Below are 18396 nucleotides of genomic sequence, written 5' to 3'. Positions count from 1 at the left end.
GACAGGGTACATGGGACTCTTTCTTAAAGAAAAGGCATGCCACTGGAAAGGCATTGGAGCCTAGATTCAACCTGGATACTCCAGATCTACCCCTGTTTAAGGCCATGCATTTTGCCCACCTCCTCTCAGCAATGCTATTATGAAAAGATACTACAGTTGTCTACTTCACTCACTAGCAGAAACCAATGGGTGAAATAATCCAAACTGGTTGGTTAAGACTGTGCTTGATGTCTCTTCCTCGATAACCTGGCTAATCCCAGAAGGAATGTGTGGCTTTATAGGGATTCCTCAGTTGGATGATTGGGTAAGTTGAAAAATACATGGTAACCTTTTAAAAAGAACCTTTCCCCTCTGCCCCCACCTCTCTGGAGGTGAGCTCTAGAGAGGTGCTTTGTGTCTGCCTCTCTGCAAGGATCCCAGGGTTACAGCTGTTTTGGTCCCAGGATATTAGAGAGACCAGCTGGGTGAGGCAATATTTTTTATTGGACCAGCTTCTGCTGGTGATAGAGAGAAACTTTTGAGCTTTTCAGAGGTCTTCAGGTCCATGTGCCTTGAAACTTGTATCTCACCAACAGAACCTGGTCCAATAAAAGATATTACTAAAGTTCACCCACCTGGTCTCTCTGCAAGGAGATCTTTCTGTACCCAGGAGGGAGGGTGAGGAGAGAGCTATACTTCTGAAATATAGCTGTAGAACGTGACCTCCATCAGTGCAGGATGACTGCATGCACTATGCAATTGCCCGTGAGCTTGAGGGTATAGAGCTGGGGTATGATTTCCAGCTTGTGGAGACAACTAGTACTTATCCAGCTGGTTTGCAACATTAAAGTGTAGACATGATGGTGCAAGCTGGTGCCTTGAGTGAATGCCTAGGGTCTCAGATGGTATGTATTCAGGGCAACTAGCCTATCCTGCTGCTTGTGCTGTTTTTAGCTAGTCTCCTTGAGCTGAGAATCGTACCCCCCTAGCTCAAAGTGTGATTATACCTTAACACTGCCCTGTTCTGCGTGAGCACTTTCCTCACCTTATAGAAAACAGGGAAACTGAATGGCCTGCTCCTCACTGCACGTGGTCCATTTAACGCAGGATGGAAGATATGTTTCTGGGTGCCCTTTGCTACTATTGTTTGTAATTTAATTGTCCATGACTTTGCTGAGAAGGCAAAAGAGCTTGCTTTTCATTTAGGCACCTAAATAAGGGTTTGATGGCTGGTGCTGAGCATTTTGAAAAATCTGATCCTAAAAGTTCAGTCTTTAAGAAAAAGGGTGCTTCCTGCTACAAGCAAGAGTGAAATTTCCATTGAAGTCAATGGAAGCCTGAGCAGGCCCCAAGTTCCTAGGGAAAAAATAATTAATTTCCTATCGGTTAAGAGCCTGCTCCTGGGTGGTGCTGAGTGCACATGCATTCTATTAGTATTAATGGGACATGTTTGGCATGTTGTGGGCTGCAATGAGCACTTCAGGGGGTGGGAGCCCAAGGCACTAATCCTGCAAGCTGTTCCTCACATATGAACCCCCGCCCCCACCTCACTGATGTACAGGCCTATACCCACTCATCAGCAGGCAAGATCAGGGCTTACATGACCACTTCAGCTTATGGAAGACCTACTTCCAAGTGACTGCTTATTGTAAACTTGCTTCTGCTCAAGTATCTTGTTGTGGGGAGGGTGAATAGGATGAATTCAAGAAAAGCTGCACCATGAGGTAAGAAAAGAAAATGTTTTGACTCATTGTATTTCTTTTGTTTGAATATGAAAAATGTTTTAAAATACTTACCCTGTCTTCTGACACCAATGTCCTGTTCTGACCTCGCCATCACCCCTCTGAGGGGGAGCAGATGTCTAGGGTCTTGTATATCATTTTCCCCTATTATGGAGAAATCTGATGTAAAGTCTAAGTGTCTTTTACTTACACATAAACATCAGACCTCAGACAGAGGTGATCAAATAGCATATGGGGCAATCTCTTTCAGGAGTCTTAATCCAACACCAATGCCTGCTTCCCATGGAGCAACTCTAGCTCCAGAACCTGGCATTTCTGACACACAAAATTTCTAACTGAAACACAGCATGTCTTCCCCACCACCTGAACACTTGCTCACATGTTAAGAAGACTTGGAAGACTGTGTAGTAGCAGTACCTGCTGACATCAGTATGATTAATTTTTAAAGTTCCAAACCCTCTTTTCTTTGTCCTTTAATCAGGTGCAAAAGAGCATTTAATATTGTGACAAATGACAATGTAGTAGGAGGTCTGAGTATCATTTTTCCCAGACAGTTTTGCCTGGCTGTCAGAAAGGAATATAACTTTAGCTTGGGGTATAATTGGTATGCACACAAAGATAGGAAGACACGGTGATTATATCCTACTTGCAAGAACATGCTGGGCACTTTAATCTGGGTTGCTTCACAAGGATTTAATTAATACAGATAAGGGGGTTCATTGAATATAATGAGTCTGGTCCTGATCTTGTTTATGTGGCTGTCATTACCTTGGCTTCTGTGGAGTTACTCTTGAGTTACACAGGTGTAAATAAGATCAGAATCATGCTAATAGATGGCACCTGTTCTATATAGCAGATATTCAAATACTGGAATAGTGGTAGGATTCAAATTGTCTAGTCTTCCTGTCAGTAACACATGTATGAACTCTCCTCCCTCCCCCCCCCCGAAATTAATGGGTTTACATGAACATAGCTGAAAGCAAGGTTCCTACTGAAATTTAGTGGTGGTTTAAGGATGGGTGTATAAGGGGTGGGGAAATGCACTTAACAAGCATAAGGGGATCTTTTTAGGTTGACACCTTAAAATTGGGGGTTAAAAACATTTTTAAAAGTCACTGCTGGTTAGGAAGATTTCTTTGCTTTAAAGATGTGCGGGTTTGGCAAAACATTCCCTTGTTTGCAAACAAACTATTCTGTGGCTGTGCTGATGGATGAGCATCTAACCAACTTGAAATGAAACTGTGCAAATCCAAAAGTGACATTGCTCAGTCTGTTTTCATTAGCTATAAAAGGCACGGAGTATGTCCTATAAAATAAGTAGTAATTCAGTAATGCCGGTAAAGCCATTTTTGTCTTTAAAACAGTGGCTGGATTTTTTTGCAGTTGTTGAGCACTCATACTTTCAGCTCAAGTCGCTGAGAGCTGTAGGGGCCCAGCACCTGAGGCTTCATAAGGCCTTATGACTCTTTTAAGCTGAGGGGGTGAAATCTTGGCCTTAATAAAGTCAATGGTAAAACTCCCATTGCTTGTGATGGAGACAGGATTTCGCTTCGTGTCCTGGGGCCTGTACACTGCCTACCACGAGCCACTGGAGGGCGCCCCAGTACAAGCTGAACCCTGCAGTGGGGCTGTGGCTGATTAACTCCGCGGAGCTAGCTCCGCTGCTGCTGGTAAAGTAGTGTGATAAATCACTACGGCGCACAGAAATGCATGAAGGGCCTGCCCCCTACCCGTTTGAATCGTGTTTCTCGTGGGACCGTAACCTCTCAAGAAGTGAGACCTACAGGAAACCAAGCTTACTTTACCGAGGAAGGAGCTGAACGGCTCGGTTTATGTGACTCAACAAGGGTCTTTGGAAACAATCGTTAACAGTATAGGGTGCACAAAGCATCTTTCTTTCTTTCTTCCCCCGCAGCATACTATAAAGAAAACACATGAGAAGGCTAATACACGCCTGCCTTGCTGTGTCTCCATTGCGCAGGCGCCAGTAGTAAATTCACAACTTCGTGCAAAGCCACAGCTCGTGCAACCCTTCTTGCACGAAGCGTGGGGCATGGCTGTCTCCCCGCCTTCCCACCCAGCTTCAGCGGTTTCAAAGTAATGTGAGCATTTCATTGAACTTGGGTGATTGAACTTTCCTGTTAATGGTGATTTCCCCACCGCTTTCCTCTGGGGCTCATTTTCTCCCCCCATCAGAAAAGCTAACGAGCAACAACTACTGTCCTACTTCCGGGAACTCTGAAACACTTTGCAAGGGATTAAATATACCCTCCTCCTCCTCCCCGCAATTGCTTGGGCTGTTGGCTGCTTGCCTATCTTATGCAGCTCTGCCGCATTTGTAGTCTCCCCAAACAGTTAGATGCAATGTGTCATAGCCCCTATACGGCCCTGGCAACTCCTCGCCTTCTGGGTTTACATAATGGAGGGCTCCTTCTCAAGGTGCAAGTCGAAACCCAGAGCAGGCGCTCAGCCTACAACTCCCGGCATTCCCGGTCCCGTAGCGTTGAGGAATGAACCAGCTGTTGAGGACGGCGCCTGCGCAATGCTTCGGAACCAGCTTCACAGGGCCACACCCCCGGGGAGGGAGGGGGAGGCAGCAGCCTCTGAAACACTAAACCATCAGAGAAGAGAGAGAGCGAGCGCGGGGGGGTGGGGTGGGGGGGAGGAGAATGGAGTAGCAGAGCAATACGGAGGGGGGGAGAAAACACTAGTGAGGGGGGCGCGAGCGGTGACTTTCTGAAAGAGGAAACTCCAGGAGGGGGAAATAAGGAGGAATAATGCACTAGAGGAGGGAGGCTGCTAGGCGTGCAGAGAATCAGCAGCACCTACAGCAACTGACATCCCTGCTGCAGTGCCGCTACCTTGGCTGGCTGATACTGTCAATGGAGCTGGAAAATATCGTTGCCAACACCGTCTTGCTGAAAGCCAGGGAAGGTAAGGGAGAGCACAGCAAGGGAGAGGGAGCATCCCTGTCGCATTTTCCCTCCTGGTCGTGGCAGGCAATGCACAACCGGAGGAAGGGGGAAAGGCATACGGCGGCTTTGTAGACCCCGTGCTGATTCTGATCCCTCTCGAGGTTGCATGTGGGCTGAACCTGCCTTTAAAAGGCTCATTTGAAACAAAAGAATGTTGGTCTCCAGCTGTGAGGAGGTTCCGCGGGAAGATATTTTTGAGATCGCAGAGATTATAAGGGTAAAATAGTCACCGCTTCTCTCCAGTCTGATCCCACAGATTGTGCTATTGTTAAAGGTCAGCTGCAGATACGTTCATTCAAAAGGGTTAGCAAATATGCAAATAGCCTTTTATTCTGTATGGTGCGACTGGCAGAGTACAGCCATTGCCTCCGTCGGCATTATCAGGTGTGATACTGTTGCCGGCAACTGTCCATTTTTAAGAATATTTTTTTTATCCTAATCCAGTTTGATATGGAAAATCGAGTAAATGCAAACGCAGCGAGGTGACATGCAATTAGCTTCTACGGTGCATATGAAAAGGGACCTCGATCTGCAAAATAATGCACGGGTTTCGGGGGGGATTTTGTGTGTGAATAGCTGAAGTGGCGGCTGTTTCTTTGCTTGCTGTGTTACCAACCGATGATTGTATGCAACTGCTATTAAACGTTCTGGTTTGAAAGGCAGATCTGGTTCGATTTGTGAGAGGTGGTTGATGCTTAAAGGGAAGGGGCTCGAGAGAGGCTAAAAGAAAATCCTCGCTAAAAAGATCGATGCTTATCCTTTTAAAAATGCAACATATACGTTAAAAATATCCGGGCGAGCTACAGAGCTAGCTGCATTGCCGAAGATGACTCTAAAATACCCCTGGTGTGTACAGCGTATTTTCAGAGGGGGAAGTGGTTTTCTGGTCTGAATGATTAGGTTTCTACTGAGCCTGGCTCAGAGGGTACCCTTTGCGAAGCTTTCACATCTTGAGAGGATCATAACGGAACAGCTCATTAACCTGACTTGCAGTATTTAATATTTCCATTCACTGCGTTTGATGAATGAAGAACCCCTTGCCAAAAAGATAATGACTCTCATATCTTCGGTATCTCGCACATCTTTCCCGTTCTCAGTCTGAGCCCTGTGTTTATATGGCACGCACGGATCTCAGCTGGATTTTCATTAGATAATGCAGCGGGGTATCCTTTGGCTGTTAAACTTGTGGAAATTAAATCGCTCCTTGGAACCTTCCATTCACTAGAAAACCATCTGACACTTATTTCAAATGCGCCCCCCCCCCTTTTTTTTTCTTCCTTGGGGCGATGGAAGTTTCCATCAACAATAACAGTCTTCACTGTTTATGTGGTGTCCCTCCCGGAATAACACATCTGATCCTTTGAATTTGAAAACATCACTTTTATGGGTCTCCAGTGTTCTAGAGGTAGCTTCCTTCCACTGGCTAATCCTGATGGTATTCGAGTTCTTCTGTGTGGTAAGGACAGTGTGAACACCTGTGTGCAAGAGATTGTATTCCACTGATGGCTAAGAGCTCAAGGGGAGGGGGGAGAACCACTAGCGAGAACATCTGTGAGGAGCCACCTGGTGGTTGGAAAATTATTATACGTTACATGGCTTGGGGAAACAAATCTCTTGGCAGTCAAAATTATTACTTTTGAGATCACTACATGTGTATAGGCAGCAGGCCATTCCGAGTGCCATGGCTCTAGAGGGATAGAAAGTTAATTCCTCTTTGTGTGACTATATCAGATTACTGCAAAATCTTTAGTATGGAGCCAGTTCTGACATAGGCTCCTATCTCCTTCTGATATTCCTCTCTCTTTCTTTCCTTGGAGGAACAGACCCTATATTATTTATAAAGTTGAATTTGTGAAGCTTTAGTCTGTACTAATCTAATTTATTCTTAGGTGGGGGTGATTAACCTTTATTTATTGGGCGAAGGAATTAGATTTTCCTGAGAAGCCTCAGAAAGAGATTTCTGAGATGATCATACAAGATATTTATTTGTTCATTCTGTCAGCATTCCACCAGCACCCATCTGGAGATCTCAGTGACAGACAGCTCAGGAATTAATGTTTTAAGCTTCTTATTTCATTCCTTCTCCTTTTGTCCAGTTTGCCCCCAAACTTTGGGACCTAAACCAGGCAGCAATTTTACCTTGGGGATCCCCTCTCCACAGAAACCATTTCAACAGAGATTTATTATGTACAGAGGTATACAACAGAGCAAATTTCATGGTGTATGAGAGCAGGATTGGTGTGATTTACAAGGAAACAAGTCCACGTGGAGGAACTTTTTGTTTCTAGATGTTAAAATTTCTCTTAAGCCCCCAGATGGAATTATTTCATGCAAGCATTGCAGCCCTGATTTTTTGATTGGTTAAAATAATATGTGAATCCAACATTTCTTAAACTTCAATATACTGAAAACAGTTACTAGAGCAAAACTGTTCTAGATGTGATATAAACGGCAGAGTTTCATGCACTTTCCTCTGAAGCAACTGGTACCGGCCACTGCCAGAGACAGGTCACTGGCACAGAATTGGACCTCAAGTCTGATCCAGTCTGGCAATTCCTATTTTCTTACAGGAGTACAAATAAAGGAATACTAGTGTTATTAAAAAAAAGAGAGAGAGAGAATTTCAACTACTCCACTCAGCATTATACTAGTGCATGAATGCCTGAGACAAAACAGTCAGAACTGCATAACAACATTTATATAACTCACGGGGTATTTTGAGATTTACCTACAGAGTAAAGCCATGAAATCCTCAGAATTAAAGATGTGCTTGCTCGCACATGCGCGCTCTCTCTCTAGTACATTCAAAGAATACTAGCTATAGATCAGTGGATTATTCTTTTCTGACTTCAAACTAGAGCATTCTTATTTTCTGCTGGGTTTTTATCAAATGGCTTAGGGTATGTCTACATGGCAATCAATAAAAATAAAGGACCCACAGAAGTGAGTCTCTGAGCCCAGGTCAATTGACTCAGACTCACAGGGCTCATGCTACAGGACTAAAAATAGCAGTGTAGATGCTCGGGCTGGAACCTGGTCTGAGTCCCATCTCCCCTCACTGGGTTTCAGAGTTGAACGTCTATGCTGCCATTTTTAGCCCTGCAGCACGAGCCCAAGTCACCTGACCCAGGCTTTGAGACTCACTGGCTGTGGGTCCTTTTTTCTTTTTTTTTTGCAGTACACTTAGAATATGATTTGGCATCACCAGTATGTCTATTTCAGATTTAAGATATCTAGTAATACTTTAAAACACCAGTATTAATGTTCTTAAGAAATATAGTTGTCATTTGCAGAGAATCAGCTAGGGTTGCCAACCCTCCAGGAATGGCCTGGAGTCTCCAGGAATTAAAGATTAATCTTTAATTAAAGATTGTTATGTGATGAAATCTCCAGGAATACATCCAACTAAAATTGGCCACTTTAAAATCAATGTATTGCAAGAATTTTAAATATGGCTATATACTGAATGGCCTTTTGCTACCCTGATCGTCAAGGAAGTTCCAGTAATATTGAAAGAATTTGTATAACAAATTCATTAGCTGGAATTGAAAGTTAAAGGTACAGTAAAACTTCTAGGTTTGTAGCCCCCAAATTTATCTTATGTCTTTTGTTCCATGGCTGAAAAGTTTGTGAAATTTGTTGGAGGTGTGTGTGTGTGTGTGTGTGGTTTTTGCTTTAAAAAAAAAATGCTTCATAGCATTAGGGGGTTTTAAAAATAAGAGCCTAGTACACCTCGATGACCCCACAATACTAAAGGAAAAGATACGTAACAGATTGTCTTGTGGTTTTCAAGATGTTATTACAAACTGCAACAAGTAAAATAGTCCTAAAAAGATCTGTGTTCTCTGAAGCAATTGTAGATGATTGAGACACCCGCTTGTACTGAATACCAAGACTTAAGTAATTTTTTTTTAAGTCAAAAGTAACTGCATCTGAAACTGAATTTGCAAAAACTTTGGCCCTTTTCTTGAAAACTCTTTTCTGTGTGTTCTTAATTGTACTTCCAGTTCAGTTAAGCACATGCATAAGTATTGGCAGGACTCGGGCCTTTACTGATTGCTGTTTTACCAAGAGTGAAGGTTTATATTAGCTGAAACAATAGGGGGAGATGCTGGGGGTGAGGTAATATCTTTTATTGGACTAACTTCTGTTGATGAGAGAGAGAGAGAGAGAGAGACGAGCTTTCAAGGGACCAATGTGGCTGCAACAACACTGCCCTGAAACAATAGGGATGTTCTGAAAATTACAGGAGCTCCACCAGCGCAGGAGTTGCTCAAAGAGATGGAAATGAAGAAAGTAATTAAACTAAATAGTGAGGTTCAGTCAATGGCTATGGCTTGACGTTTTCTGACAAGCAAAACATTGTAGCAAAAGGGGCCTATTCTGCTCCCACTGGAGTCAATGGAAGTTTTGCCTTCTATTTCAATGGGAGAGTGAGGCCCAGAGTACTCGGGCAAGGGTTCAAAATGGTTTTAAACCAAGGTTTCAACAAGCCTGCAACATTAAATCCAGTAAGGAGAACTATGTCAAAGACTTGGAAATAGAGCTAGATAAATATTTTCCAGCAAATATTGGTTTTTAGAACATTTACTTTGGCTTTGCTTGTGCTCCCTTTATGCAAGCTCATTTTGTGATTGTTATAGGGCACAACCATGAGTGGAAAGTGGATTTTTAAGCTGAAATTGACCTGGAAAGCAAACTTTAAATTGTTTGTATAAAACAGTCATGCCAGAAACCTGATGATTATAATAAAGAATTGCACTCATCCAAACTATGAACAAAACCAATGCACTGTGACTTATGTGACCAGTCATAAATGAACAATGCAGCTCAAATTGCAAGTCATGGAATAAACAATTTGCACAGAAAAAACCTTAATTGAACAATTGCAAGTAATGAATAAACTGAAGAAAAATTTGACCTATTTGCAGGATGTTCATGATTTTATAGGCAATATTAATCATGTAAATTATTAATTGAGTTATCAGCTGTACTCAGAAATCTGTGGGGGTTTTTTAATGGTGTTTTTGAGTGTGAAGGTTTCTCTCTCTCTCTCTTTTTTAAGTGATGTTTCCTCAGTTTCATATTTCTTTTCTCAATATACCATTGTGTTACACAAACTACCAAGCTTTAGGAGGTTTCAGTAGAAATTATATCAGGTTTAACTAAACAGAAAAAGTAATTGATAGGAACAAAAAAGATATATTGGACCATCTTCTATTAATTTGAAAAAGAACAAGCACCAAGGGTAAGGAGCACGTGAAGATAAACTAGATAGCTAAATAATAACAAGTGTAGTCATCCAGTCAAGTCATGATTTTGGAAAACCAGAATATGTAATACACACTTGCCCAGACACTTAAGATAAAAGCACAACACAGAGGCCTTGATGTTTCAAAAACACAAGATATAGGTAAAAAAACAATGACTGTAAAGCTGCAAGGAAAGAGACTAGAGAGTGAGTACCACTAAGGGACAGATCTCTCCTTTTTTAATCCTAGAATATCAGGGCTGGAAGAGACCTCAGGAGGTCATCTAGTCCAACCCCCTGCTCAAAGCAGGACCGATCCCCAATTTTTGCCCCAAATGGCCCCCTCAAGGATTGAGCTCACAACCCTGGGTTTAGCAGGCCAATGCTCAAACCACTGAGCTATCCCTCCCCTCCCCTACTTGTCTCTCCCTCCCAGGTTAAGTACTTATCATGAAAGATAATGGGGACGGGAATACCCTTATGTATTTGTCCATTAAAGTAAATGAAATGAATATTACTTTCAGTTTTGCTATAATGCAGCCATTTCCGTGATCTCAGAAAGAGTAGCTGATGTACTGACTTGTTTAAACACTCATTCAACCAACGTGTGCACAAAAGCAACTTTTCCTCTGGCAAATTCCATTATTATGATAAAGCCTTGAAGTAGAAAAATCATAGTTTGCTTTGCTTGGAGGTGAGCAAAGTTTGCCCTAAAGAGCCTAATCCGGCTTTCCCTGTTCAGGCAAAAGTCCTACTGTGAGCAGATTGGGCCCAGAATAGGCCACACTAAATACACTGTACGTAGCATGCCAAAACATTAGGAAGACAAGGTGGGTGAGGTAATATGGGACCAACATGGCTACAACTACACTGCATGAACCACTAGGACGTTCACTGTGGTTGAATAACAAGAGTCACAAGAAATCAGGAAATAGGAGTATGGAATGTGATGCCAAATTCTCTTGCAAAAAGGGAACATGGTGGGGAAAGAGAGATTTCTTTCCACAGTGCAAGTGCTGCAGTGCTATCCTATGCTACAGTCCTTACCAAAATGAAAACAACTTGACACCGTCTAAGTAAACCTCAATCAAGAAGATATCCGACCTGTAAATGCAAAACAGAGGGTTATAATGCAAGCTCATATTAAACATAGGTGTGTGTGTGTATATATATATATATATATATATAATGGCAAGGAGAAATCAGAAGATATATGTACATTCAGTGTTTGAGGCTCAAAATTCATGGATTTTTGGAAGATAAAAATACACAAAACCTAATATAAATATTTTCACATTTCTTCTTAAATATCCCTGAAAACTTTTTCTTAAAAAAATAAAAGCATCCTCATATCCTGTCCGAAGGTGAAAACTACTTTGTGCTAGAGAATGAACTAGAATGTGAAATTGACCAAGATCAGTTTAATTTTGTTTTCTCTGTTCATTTCAGTCCCCTGAGACAATTGGTATAAAGTGTGAACAGTAAATTAGATTGTACTAGCTCTACCAGTTATATAACTCTTAGGTGCCATAAATAACACTGCTAAGACTTTTTTGTTAAATATGATTATCTGGATAGTGCCCTTGTCTCAACTGTTTAAAAGGTCACACACTTTGTGTGACGGAGAGCAGGCAATGGGCAAATCATTTCACTTTTGTCCTCTTTTTCAGGGCTTAGGATAGGAACTTTTAAAAGATATTTGGATACATTAGTATTACCAGCCTCCAGTACTTAACAATCTTGAGTCACCCCTCACCTCACCACCCCCAAAAACTATGAGATTAAATTAAAAATGAGATTTTAAAAAAAAAAGCAATAAATTTAGGGTTATTTTATTTGCCTTTGGGTACTGAGCCTTTGGGGGTTCATGTTTTCAGGAAGCTCTCAACCATGAGAGCTAGGAACTTATAAGGAAAGAGAGTGAGTGCTGAGATTCTTACATAATTGCACAATTCCATGAATTGAGGCTTTTCAAAAAACACAGAATATTGCAAGACTTACAATGAAAACACAAGTTGGCAACACTGAGTAGACAAACAACCCTGCTGCCAAAGTGAGGCTGTAACAGTATTCTTTAAGAGGGTTTTTTTATTATTGTAAAAAAGGTGGTGGTTACAGAATATTAGGGAGAGTGAATTAAAAACAATAAACTACATATGAAATACAAGCTGTAAAACTGATCCAGGCAGTCATGGTTCCATACCACTCACTGCATGTTTAAAAATAATAATGGATCTGCTAGAGGGCATATTCTAGTTTGGAATCTACTATCTTTCAAAGAGTGCTTTGTCCTATACAGACCCATGATAAAAGTAAATCTTACGTATAGTACTAACAATTTGGTTAAATATCCCCCCCCCCGAGTGATTATTGTGTAGACTCTTTGTCAAGCTTCAACTATTTCAAAGCCTGAAAGACATTGTCCTGCCTGGTTTAAGGTACTGCATTTGTGCACAGAAGTTTTCTTTAGACAACATAATCTTAAAATTTATTGCTAGGTTCTTTACAAACTTGTTAAAAAGTTTTAGAAATAACTGAATTGGTCATCATGGTAATTAGCTTTAAAGAAGGGCCAGTTTGGAAGAGAAACTATTAATTTTCTCAGATATTGCGTTTCAAAAGAATGGTTACACAAAAACCCAATCAAAGCAAAAAACAAAACAAAAAACGCACAACCCATTAAAAACACAACACAAATATGATTTTTTTTTCCTTTTTAGGGATGACGGCAATACTAAAAGAAACATATACTTATGCCACCCAAGCAGGTTCTTTGATGGCTCTAACCAAATAGGATGCTCTATTTTTACGGCTATCATAATGTTTTTGTTATGGGTGCACCCTGTCACCATATAAAAAACAAAGATGTGAAATGAGCCAGTCCTCAAATTGCCATACTTTTAACTTCCCTTTCTGGAAGATACCAATACAGATTTGAGCATGTCCTTATTGCCAATAGATTAGCAATACATCTTATACAAGACAAACGTTCAGTATCTGAGAACTCAGCTGTAGGACAAGAATTTTAAAAAGGGTAATAGAAGTGGACAGGGCCTATTTAGAAGGATAGAGATTCACTGTAGTGACAGACCCTATCTGGTGGCAATGACTCGTGTCACTCATCTCCTAATGGAACATTAACATGCATATGATTATTGTAATTTGACTTTAGCAAGGTTCATAAACCATGACAGCTGAGTGCAGCATCTGATTTCATGTCCTGCAGCCCATTAGAGGTGATATTTTTTTCAAAAAATAAACCTGTTGTAAGGAAGATCTCAGTTGTTTCCATAAAGATACAGGAAATCAACACACGATAAAACCAAGATAGGTCAACTCTTTTGAGTTAAGGGGAAGATTTCTCCAGTGGAGACCAAGAAATAAATAAATTCCATTCTTGGAATTTGGAGTCACTATAGAAATTGTTGCCTCAAATACAGTAAATCAGTATGAATGCGACAGTTTACTTTTAAATAGAGGATTAAAAAACAGAGTATTCCCTTTAAAGCATGTAACCATTTCTTCTTGAAAAATTTGTCTCAAGAGTTTAGGCTATTTTCATGATGATCCAATTTAGATGAATCAGGAAAACCATTAAAATATGAGTTTTCTGGCCTTCACAGAAAGATTATGCGAACTTATGCTAAAGAGCCAGTTGGTAACAGCAAAAACCATTACATAAAATGAGATTGATACAGTATTCATAGGGGGCTTCATTCTTGGTTATTCTGTTCTTGTTCTTGGGGCAGGGAAGGTGGAAGGAGGCAAACTTTGCTTTAAGCTACTTTCAGTTTGTTTTCCACTTCTTGTCTGCTGAGGGTGTGCAGAGGCCTGCCTGACATCTCGTGCAAATCAGACCTACACTGATGCTGCTTGGCCTTACACTCCACTCTCCTTGGCCCCCTGTGGATGTATCTGTTGTTGACTGAGTCAGTATATTTTGGTGTATAGTTTGCTCTTGATATGTGGAGTCCTCTGGCATTTCAGGTTCTGTTCTGCCCAGGAGAGGAGGATTTGGGCTTTTTTTTTTTCTTGATCTGTTGACATATGATATGACTTAGGAATTGGCCTTTATAATCAGCATACTATGGCCTAATAGCCACTCCTCTTGTTTGGTTTGCCTTCCTGGTAAAAATGATTTAACATTGTGCTAGTCTGTTGGGTTATTAACCTGATAATATATTGGAAGCTATTAACTCTTGGTGTATATGGGAATTTCTGGAGCAAACATTAACTACAGTGGCTTGAATAGTTACTTTTATCTGCTCCATTAACCCAATGGGATTATCTTCCTCCAGTGGAAAATAATCAATCTTTTACTTATGGGGAGAATGCCTATACTGGTGTCTTCACATGGTCCTGTTCGGAAAAGGTAGTCAATTATCTTCACTTAAAAAAAAGCAACAATCAGTCAAAAAGGAATTTACAGGAAACCGACAACATTTATGGGTTTGTGGTAGGATTTTGCTTTTCTGTATTGGAATAAAGAATTTGGGTAAAGATTTCTGAGGGTATGTCAGCACCTTGAGTTTGGGGGTGTGATTGAGCAGACAGACATACTCACACTAGCTCTTGATCTAACTAGCACATTAAAAATAGTGTATCCATGGCAGCAGGAGCTGCCCCGAGTACGTATCCGTCTAGACCATAGGCACACACTCATTGTGAGGGCCCTGCCAAACACACAGTCCGTTTTGGTCAGTTTCACAGTCATAGGATTTTATGATGTCAGCTATTTAAATCAGAAATTTAACAGTATTGTAATTGTAGGGGTCCTGACGCAAAAAGGAGCTGGGGGGGGTCACAAGGTTATTGGGGGCTGGGGGGGGAATGCAGTACTGCTACCCTGACTTCTGTCTTGCTGCTGGCAGCTGCGCTGCCTTCAGAGCTGGATAGCTGGAAAGCAGCGGCTGCCTGCCGGGATCCCAGCTCTGAAGGCTGCCAGCAGCATCGCAGAAGTGAGGATGGCCTGGTACGGTACTGCCACCCTTCCTTCTGCGCTGCTGCCTGCAGAGCTGGGCCCTCGGTCAGCAGCCGTCACCCTCCGGCCACCCAGCTCTGAAGGCAGCGCAGAAGTAAGGGTGGCAATACTGTGACCCCCACCCCCCCAACAACCCTGCGACCCCTCCCCCGCAACTCCCTTTTGGGTCAGGACCCCCAATTTGAAATCCTGGTTTCCCCCCATGAAATTTGGTCTTTTGTGCTTTTACCCTATACTCTACAGATTTCACGGGGTGAGAGCAGATTTCACAGTCTGTGACGTGGTTTTTCATGGCCACGAATTTGGTAGGGCGCTACTCATTGTTCATAGATTGTAAAGCCAGAAGAGACCACTGTGATCATTTAGTCTAATCTCTTGCATAACAGAGGCTATGGGATGTCCCTGAATTAATTCCTTCTGAACTAGAGCACATCTTTTAGAAAAACATCCAACCTTGATTTAAAAATTGCCAGTGATGGAGAATCTATCACAGCCCTTGGTATGTTGTTCCAATGGTAAATTATCCTCACTGTTAAAAATTTGCACCTTATTTCCCATTTGAATTTGTGTTTTATCATTCTGCTGGTACCCCAACCTAACTACAGTGTATGTGTTTGTGGGAGAGAGATCAGTTACTCTGATAACTCGGAATAGAGAAAATGAACAGAAGTCTTTGTCTGATCCAGATCCAGGCTTGTGTCACCTCCAGGCATTATCTCCCTGCACTCATACGTGTTGAAGGCCACTCCGAAGCTACAGCTAGTGAAGAATATAATGGCTCTTCTACTTAACATGCTCCCTAGGGCAAGCATTGCTATATCACTGCTCCAAAGACTGCTCTAGTCTATTTGCTCCTGACTGCAATATGAAGTGTTGGTGGTGATCTTAAGCCCTGTAAGGGTTGAGGCGTAGCTGTTTAAGAGCTCATCTATCTCCATGCATTACTGTGATAGCTGAGATCCACCAATGAGCTCCTGTTCACACTAACCAACAAAGAATATCTAGGTGCTGAGGGCAGGATGTTTTTAATGGAAAGCTCGAGGCTCCAGGCCTGCACTGGACTTGCTAGTATAGGAGCATGCAGATCCTGGAGCCAGAATGGGGCTTGAATTGGTTCTTTAGGATGTACTGCTGAGTCAGCATTTAGTTTGTCAATCCGGGTTAACATTATCCAGCTGAATGTGGAGCCAATTGTCTTCTCACACTCTTTGTACACTAGTGTAACTCCCTTAACTTCATTGGAGTTGCTCCTGATTTCCACTGGTGTAAAGCAAAGTTCTTAACCACGTGTCCAACTTTAAGCACGTGTAGTCCCACTGAAGTGAATGGGAATTTTTGGAAGCCCAAGTCAGATAACATCTAATCCCACGAATGCATTTTAAAAAAATCAAAACCACACCCTTTGAAGTTGTTTTCCTCCATAAAAGTCTAAGGAGCCTCTTTTATCATTGCTGGGCAGGAGACTTTGCATGCATCGCTCCCACTACTGCCAATGGGAGTTAAGGATAAAATTCCTGCTCGTCAAAGTGAGACCTATCCCTGTGAGAGTCATTTAAAATTAAGCAATGTTGTATAATGGTGTAACAGTGAACGGGAAGAAAACCAGCCACTCTTCATTTCATATAGCCATGTAATCGAAACAATAAAAAGATGATATCCTAATATTTTTTTAGGAGACCACAGGATACAAAATTAAATTAAAAGTCTAGGAAAATAAAGAACCCTGCAGTTTGATTACACTGTGCTGGATTATCTTTGTAATTATTTTGCTTGAAGGATTTAAAAATGCACATTGCTTTGTTGGAAAGATTAGACAGGGAGCAAGAATTTAAGTCAATATTCTTAAGAAGAAAATCCCACAAGCATAGTAGAGCATTTCTTGGAAATTCTGCAAGGATACTAGTTAAACTGAAAGGACAAAACTTAACAAGAATGGTGGGAAAGATGGATGAGCCTGGGAAGGGCTGCAGAATTCGTGTAGTAGTAACCTAGCTGCTTCTATTTCATGTAATGTCTTTTCATATACATTTAAAGAAACTGGCAAGAACACTTATTCAAAAAAGAAGTGCTAGCCTGAAAGGATACAGATATACATAAGTACTAAGAGTACAATAATGCTAATAATAATAATTAATAATAATAAAGGAGGGATATGTCTATGAGCTCTAGGATAAGCACAATTTATTTATTCATAATTAATTTATCTTTTGTGACAGAGCTGTGAGTGGGGTTTCCTTATAATTTTATACCCTAATCCTAGAAATGCTTATGAATGTGCTGAATTTTAAGCATGTGTGTAGTCTCACTGACTTCATTGGGACTACTGACATGTTTAAAATTAAGTGCATGAGTAAATGTCTGTTCTCGTTTGCACTGGTGCAATTCCACTGAAGTCAACGGGGTTACACAAATGTGGCTGGGAGTGAATGTGGCCATTAGCAACTAGATATGGCAAAGACATGTTATGTCGTCATCCCTTCCCCTCCCAGCATAGGAATACATTCTACTGTATATTCTCCAGCGCTTTATCCAGTGTTGATTTAAAAGATTCAGGAGATGGGGATTTTGCTGCCTCCTATGGGAGACTCTTTCGCAGTCTGAGAGATCTAATTTTTCCTTGACTATTTTGCTTAAATTTTCCTTTACTCATTCTCTTTACTCCTAATGACCATCCTAACCGGTTCCTCTTGTTCCTTGGTAAAAAGAAAAGGAGTACTTGTGGCACCTTAGAGACTAACCAATTTATTAGAGCATAAGCTTTCGTGAGCTACAGCTCACTTCTTCAGATGCATATCGTGGAAACTGCAGCAGACTTTATATATACACAGAGAATATGAAACAATACCTCCTCCCACCCCACTGTCCTGCTTGGTGTTCACACCCTCCAGATACTTGTCATTGTATTTACCTTTAGCTATTATCTAACCAACTTTAACAGCTTTAGTTCTTTCTCCTGCTCAGCTTGTCCCTCCAGTCATTTTTTTATGTTCTTCCTTGAATTCCTTTCAGTTAGTCAGTGGACCCAGTTCATTCCCAGCAGCAGGAACTCTGTCCAGGGCTGGGTTCAGCAGTGCAAACAGTCAGTGATTCTGATCCTCCAGGTGGCCTAGAATCCACAATGGAGCCAATGCAGTTGACAGTGGGTGGGCCATCCCTAGGGAAGGCGTGGCACCAGGGCTGATGAGATGAACCAGCATATCTTCTGGGTGGCCTCCATCAGTAGGCTTACTATGGAGCTCTACGCACACCTGTGCCACTCCCCAGTGTAGCCCTGTGAAGAAAGCCCTGCCACCTGCCTTGGGGCTGAATGTTGTGCTCCAGATGCAAGATGCTCCTCTTTGCAGCACCGGGGTGAATCAAGCCTAGAATTTTTCTGATATATTGAGGTTCCTGCATGATCTTGCAGGACTGTACAGGGGGACTGGCACATCCCTGGCCTGTGACCTAATTTTTTTCTGTGTATGAAGC

At 41.7% G+C, this 18396-nt stretch overlaps 1 protein-coding gene across 3 annotated transcripts in view; it reads left to right on the top strand.

Annotated features, from left to right (window-relative positions):
• The first annotated feature begins 4446 nt into the window (after nucleotides 1–4446).
• The window catches only part of GRK5 (G protein-coupled receptor kinase 5), a 222736-nt gene continuing 208786 nt past the window's right edge, over nucleotides 4447–18396 (top strand). For all 3 annotated transcript variants that reach the window (XR_012160063.1, XM_073354222.1, XM_073354225.1), the window contains exon 1: nucleotides 4447–4655. Coding sequence is in view for 1 of the 3 variants with exons in the window: in XM_073354222.1 (XP_073210323.1) it covers nucleotides 4604–4655 (52 nt within the window). In the remaining 2 variants the exon portion in view is untranslated. The remainder of the gene's footprint in view (nucleotides 4656–18396) is intronic.

This window comes from Lepidochelys kempii, chromosome 7 (genome assembly GCF_965140265.1).
Source record: "Lepidochelys kempii isolate rLepKem1 chromosome 7, rLepKem1.hap2, whole genome shotgun sequence".
Classification (NCBI taxonomy): Eukaryota; Metazoa; Chordata; order Testudines; family Cheloniidae; genus Lepidochelys; species Lepidochelys kempii.
This window is presented reverse-complemented; position numbering and strand designations above follow the sequence as displayed.